A 6,187-nucleotide genomic window follows, 5' to 3' on the forward strand; every position below is an offset into this window, starting at 1 on the left:
CTAAAGCTACTGTGAAAATATAAACCTATAAAAAAAAACCTGCTATGGTGCTTTGTAGTAGGATTATGCACTGTTTTAGTGACTAAGTTCATGCAGAACTTACGTTGGCCTTATCACCATCTTATTGCCAATATATATATTAAACACAACAAATCTAAGTAAGCCGATTTGCATGGTTTAAGAATGATAGTACAAATAAATATGTGAGGCAAAAAGAAGACACATGAGAAATATGGAATTGTAAAAATGAAATAAAAGCCAATATAAAATTTGGGAGTTGGCCATAGCAACCAATCTTATTTTTATGCGGTTTAAGAGTAGCAACTGACACAGCGAGATGACAACGTTGAATGCAAGTTTTCCCAAGCCAATATATTCCCTTATTTTTGCCTTAATTTTTTACGTGTCCCCCAACATAATATATTTCAGTGATGCCAGTAAATGCACATCATAGTGTCATATTTAAAGCAGTATTCAACTCTCAACTTTTCAATAATTAATTCAAAATTTAAAAAAATATTAATTGTCCAGCAAAATATTTCTTTATATTTTCACCCAAGCACTTACAGCCATCATGATTCCAAACAGCTCCAACTCTCTCAGCTTCACCTCCCTGAACTTACTGTCCAGTACAAGATCACAAGGACCAGCAAAGTCTCCAGCAACTATCCATCAGCTAGCTTGGAAAAGGAATGAAGGAGAAGAGAAAAGGAGGGAGAAATGGGCAGAGGAGTGCTGAGCCTGTGTGTTTGCGAAGCCATATACATCTTACTAGCACACACAAGGGTGGCACCAAAGGACCCTGCAATGGAAAGGATCCACCCTAAAACTGGATAACAGGGCAGATGCTCAGGGGACTAGCTTATTCTGCAGCAAACTCAAAACTTTTAACCATCAAGGAGCAGCATCCATTGTGTGAGATTTAATCAGCATTTGAAATAACTTAAAGGAGAACTATGAGGTGAGTGCTTTTAACTCACCTCATAGTTCTAGCCGACCTGTGGCAATGAGACTGTCACAGGTCGGCTCAGTAGATTGGGAGGTGAGCTCACCTCTCGATCCTGTCAGGGCTCTCTGCCGTGACAGGGGAGGGGCTGAATTCCCCGCTCCGATCCGCCAGCGCTGACTGGTGGAACGGACAGGGGAGGGGGCGGGTACAGCTGGCTCTGCCTCTAGATAGGCAGAGCCAGCTGTCAGTCACGCACAATTGTCGGGATCTGCTTCAGCTGCGGCGTCTCAGTGCTCGCGGTATACTGCGGCGTCTCATTATACTGAGCCTAGGGTGACGGGAGGACGCTAGTTTGTGTCCTCCCGTTACCCTAAGGAGAACTATGGGGAAAAGCCTTAACCCCATAGTTCTCCTTTAAAAACCATTTGACTTTAATATCACTTAAAGAAATACTGATCTGTATAGATGGGCTGTATTTATTGCCAGCTTGGCATGTAACTGAGGCATTTGTTTCAAGCAGCTTTTAACATGCAAAACGTAACATAGACAAGGGGGCAAATAACAATGTTGTAAAATGCTTGTTTTCTTCTGACTGTAAACCTTCTATCAGGGTTGTTTCAGTCCATATACATAGATACAGATACTATGCAATAAACAAGATCAGAAAGCATGTATCCATTTCAAAGTTCCCAAGCTGAAGCTGTTCTAGAAGAAAGATGCATGGAAAGTGCATATAGCTGGGACATTATAGTTTTACATTACCGAATAATGCCACCCAGAGGCCAGCACATTAATTGCATGCACATCTTATCTCTCTAGCCTGATAAGCATTATGTACTGAAATGTTTAGTGTATACAAATAAATAAGAGTACTGCTGTGTCATTCAATTATAGCTGGAGAGCCAAAAATAACCAGCTGCTCCTGTAACAAATTAAAGCAGTAGTAATATGGAGTCTTAAGGTGGCCATACACTCTACAACCATCGCAAGACTTTAGTCTTGCGATGGTTGTAAAGGGATTAAAAAAACGTACGATCTGCCTATCTTGGACAGGCAGATCACACTCTCGATCATCGCAAGCCCGCCCCCCTGAGGGGCGGGCTTCCGATGACCGCAATGCTGAACGGGCAGTGTGCGCGTGCGCACACCGGCCCGTTCGGCATTTGTCTTCCGAGCACCGTTCTAACCAGCCGAGAATCGTACGATTCCCGGATGGTTTTCGAACATGCTGGTTCGACAGAAGACGTGCGACCGTACAGTAGAAACGGTCGCACGTCTCCGTTCACACTGCTCGATTATCGTACGAAAAACCGATCGCATGCGATTATTGTACTATAATCGTGCAGTGTATGGGCACCTTTACATGGAGATTCAGTGCCAAGTGGATCTGGTATCTCAGACAAAGTTCATAGACAGAGGTTGTGTAATGGTCTAAATCACATTTAGGAGCAGCAGAAATAATTAGTAGATGTTCTGCATTGGAGAATTGGTCAAGGCTCTGATTATTTTTGCAAAGTGTTGGATCTATAGTTTATAGTAAATACACATATTTTCTTCCATGCATCTCACAGGTATATGCTGTGCATCCATAGACCTATGAAGTAGTTATTGACATCACAAATTTTAATACATTGATTTTCTGATCCAATGATTGGGGCTAATGTGTGAAAAGTATGCTAACAGGAAACTTTAGGCCTCATGCACATGGGCACGAAGCCATATAAAGTAAATTGTGGGCCTATTTCTGCGCTTGGGAAACACAACTGCCACATACAGCTGCCCATAATAATGTAGGCAGCTATATGCGGGTTCACACCACTACTTGCATAAACTCTCACATGCAAAAAGCCGTATACCCCTGGACGGAGACTGTCTGCATTCTGGGCTGTATGCCTGTACGCTTGCGAAGGCAAGCACAAGAAGTGGCATAAGCCTGTGTACAGCCACTCATAGTAATGAACAGCTTTAGGTGGCTGTACGTGGGGTTACGCCCCCTTTCATACAGGTAAAATTTCCCAAGCTTTAATTTGATTGCACATATTACTGTATTTTTTAGTTAAATATGTTTTATGTGTCTTCAGGTTATTAGTTGGGGAATTATGTGACATCTTTTATTTATAACATTCATAGTGAACACTGATTCATATAGTGCTTGCAGCCTAGTTTTAGAGTGTTGCAATGGGACATGGCCTTCTAATTTCTGGCCCTGTAAGCTCACAACTCCTCCCTACCCTGTGCCTTTCAATCTGACTCCGTGTGTTAATCCCTTGCATCCATAATGATAGAATGAGGTAAAGAAGAAAAGTGAGCTAGCTGTAGATATCAGCATGATTATTGTATTAACTGTGTTATTCATGTATAAGGGATGATGTAGGAATAATATTGTTTCATCATATATTAAAGATTAAGTCATGCAGTCTTTTGATATGTGGATCTAAGTGCAGTTTTGGCAATGATACAAAAATAGATTCTTAATCCAGGGTTGCAAAGTAATAACAGCAAACCGCAAGTCCACATGTGTGTGATGTAAACTGTCTCAGGATAGCTGTCTGTAGAGCATTATCTTGTTGTCCTTATAGTTGGTAGACCGTCTTCTTGGCCAACGTCCGAGCCATGTCCAGCTGCTGAAGCCAGGGTTTTTCTTTAAACTCACTAAAAAAAGTTAGTATGTTAATATCGTATTACATGACTAATAAAAAGCAACAACTCAAAACCATTGCACACTGAATGATAGATATTCATTCCAATTTATTATCTAGCTTTATCTAAACTTACCGACTTAAAGGGGGTGATTTACTAACCTAAACACACGCACACACCAGGTGCGTGTGATTTTCACACAGCAAAACGTATTTATCAACCAAAAAGTCTCTAAAAGCATATTTCCACTAATGCCATATATGGAAAAATCATGCACATGATGCATATATAATGCTGCTTCACAGTTTAGACAAAAATGGTTAGCTCATGCATTTACATTCCTGCATTCATCAACGCAAGCAACACAACATAGAGCTAATTTACACAACGTCACCTTGGAATTCATGCAAGGCTTTGCACAACACACCTGCTGGGTGTGTACACACAACAAAGATGTTTAGATTCCACCCATAGATCATGCTGGGAGGGAACACACTACAGAGGTGTATACATGTTCGTGGTGTGTTTATAAGGTTAGTAAATCAACCCCAAAGTGTCGTTCTACTTTTGCAGTCAAATTTGAGAAAATTCCACTATATGTTTGTTCTGTGTTCCTAGTCACACAGCATACCGAAAAATATTTTTATTTTAGATGTTTCTTAGGTGAAGACCTTTGTGCAGATTCCAAGCTACTCTGAGCAGTTTGTCCCTCAGTTTTACCCGCTACTTTCATATTCAGACTGAGCTTCCTCTCAATTGTCTTTATCCCTTTGTTAGGACAGACATGTGTTAACATCTAGTTTACAATTGATAATGAGATCTGCCAGCACAGTACATACAGGGTTATTTACAGGAAGCATAACTTCCCACAGCCCCCTCCTTAACATTTTATGCAGGGGAAGTTGGGTAGGAATTTTAAGCAAGTATAAAGCACTTAAAAATGTAAGCAGGGATTGAATTTTTTTAAAGTTATGCAATATTAATGGGAATGTGTAACATAAAAAAGTAGGTGTTATCCCAACTTTGATGCAAACGTGGAAATACACTTTAAGGGCCAGTTCACACAATAGCGTTGCGCTAAACGCATAGTACCTGTGCAGCAAACACTGCTAATTTTGCCTGGTTTTTGAGGAATTCGCACAGTGTATGGGCACCCATGATTTTTTTTGTTAGTATTGTAGTGTGTCATGGGAGTGAGCTTACCACAGTCTGCATCTGCAGTCCACAGGTGCCTACCGAAAAGTAAAATATACATTTAAAGTAGTGTTGGTCTTTACCATCATCTCTGCCCATTGCACTGTCTAATTAAAAATGGGTTTTAGCATGATGAAATGTGTAATGCACAGAAATTATAGAAATGTTTTCAAAACATAAGTAGAACTTTAAAATTCAGTATCGCCAGTACCTGAATGCTTACCGTGGGATATAGCACCCCATTTTTTGCACCATGAAATTCGTTTTGTCCCACATCTGCCAGCTATTATGACTCCATCATAAATTTCAAGGTCAGGCCCGTGTGTTTGCTTCACATTGACTAGGAAGTTCACATAGTAAATCTTTCATTTTTTTCGCAGAGTTTAGGCAGTCAATGTTGCCAAGCTATAGCACTTGTGATATAATGATGTCCCCTCAAATTTGTATTGTAAAAACAAAACAAGGGAAAGCTAGATATGTGCCAGCGGTTAAACTGGCACAAGTGTTTTCTGAGTCTTTTTATGGTGTAGAGGTGAGGCTGTGAAAATACATTTGGGATATTTAATTTACACTAATATACTTTTCCATACACAGTCTGATTATTGCTAGTGTATGTAGTAGGAGTGGGAGAATTGTTTATTAAGGGTAATAGCAATAATCTCTAGTAGACCAAACAAATGCACTGCGCTAATCAATAATCATAATACGTGAATAATATACGCTAAATATACGTGAATAATATGCTAAATATCAAATAGATCACATATAACCAATATAATTAATAAATACTCATACATCGTAAAAAGTGTTTCTCATTGAAATATCTCCTGTAGAGAGTAAGTGCAAATTTGTAATTAAAAGTCCACCATAAATTGATGCAAAAAAAAAGTGACAAAGTGCCAAGATATATAAAAAAAAAAAAAATCAGTGATACGTCCTTCTTATAGCTGTAGTGTGCAAACTCCCGGTGACTGTGAAACACACCGCACTCACCAGACTTCCATATTCAAAGAGGTATAACAATCCCGGTTCGCAATCACAGTGAACGTTGCTCCTCCACTCGCCCGGCTTCCATGATTGGCCAGCAACACAGCTCCTGCTGGGTAGCGAAGGAAGGCCGCGTTCTGGCTGGAGAGGCCCCGGGGGTGACAGGCTGGACATGCCGAGGTAAGAGGGGACACATTTTCTTGTTAACCTCCCTGGCGGTATGATTATTCAGGATTGTAGGTACCAAAAGCGGTACATTGTTTTTCAAGCAAATATGTTGTTTTACATTGTAGGCCTGTAGTTCTTTAGTAAATCCTAGGAATAACTCACCTAAATCTGTCCAAACAAGAGTCCAGTAGACATCCCAGGTATGATAAAGTTTGAAACACGAAATTAAAAAATTATAATATAATAAAT

General features: G+C 40.1%; 1 protein-coding gene across 1 annotated transcript in view; it reads right to left on the reverse strand.

Moving 5' to 3' along the window:
• Positions 1 to 3,522: 3,522 nt before the first annotated feature.
• The window catches only part of ANKUB1 (ankyrin repeat and ubiquitin domain containing 1), a 24,126-nt gene continuing 21,461 nt past the window's right edge, over positions 3,523 to 6,187 (reverse strand). The window contains exon 6 of the mRNA XM_018568373.1: positions 3,523 to 3,601. Coding sequence (XP_018423875.1) covers positions 3,523 to 3,601 — 79 coding nt within the window. The remainder of the gene's footprint in view (positions 3,602 to 6,187) is intronic.

Source organism: Nanorana parkeri, unplaced genomic scaffold, assembly GCF_000935625.1.
Source record: "Nanorana parkeri isolate BGI_ZX_2015 unplaced genomic scaffold, ASM93562v1 scaffold1178, whole genome shotgun sequence".
NCBI lineage: Eukaryota > Metazoa > Chordata > Amphibia > Anura > Dicroglossidae > Nanorana > Nanorana parkeri.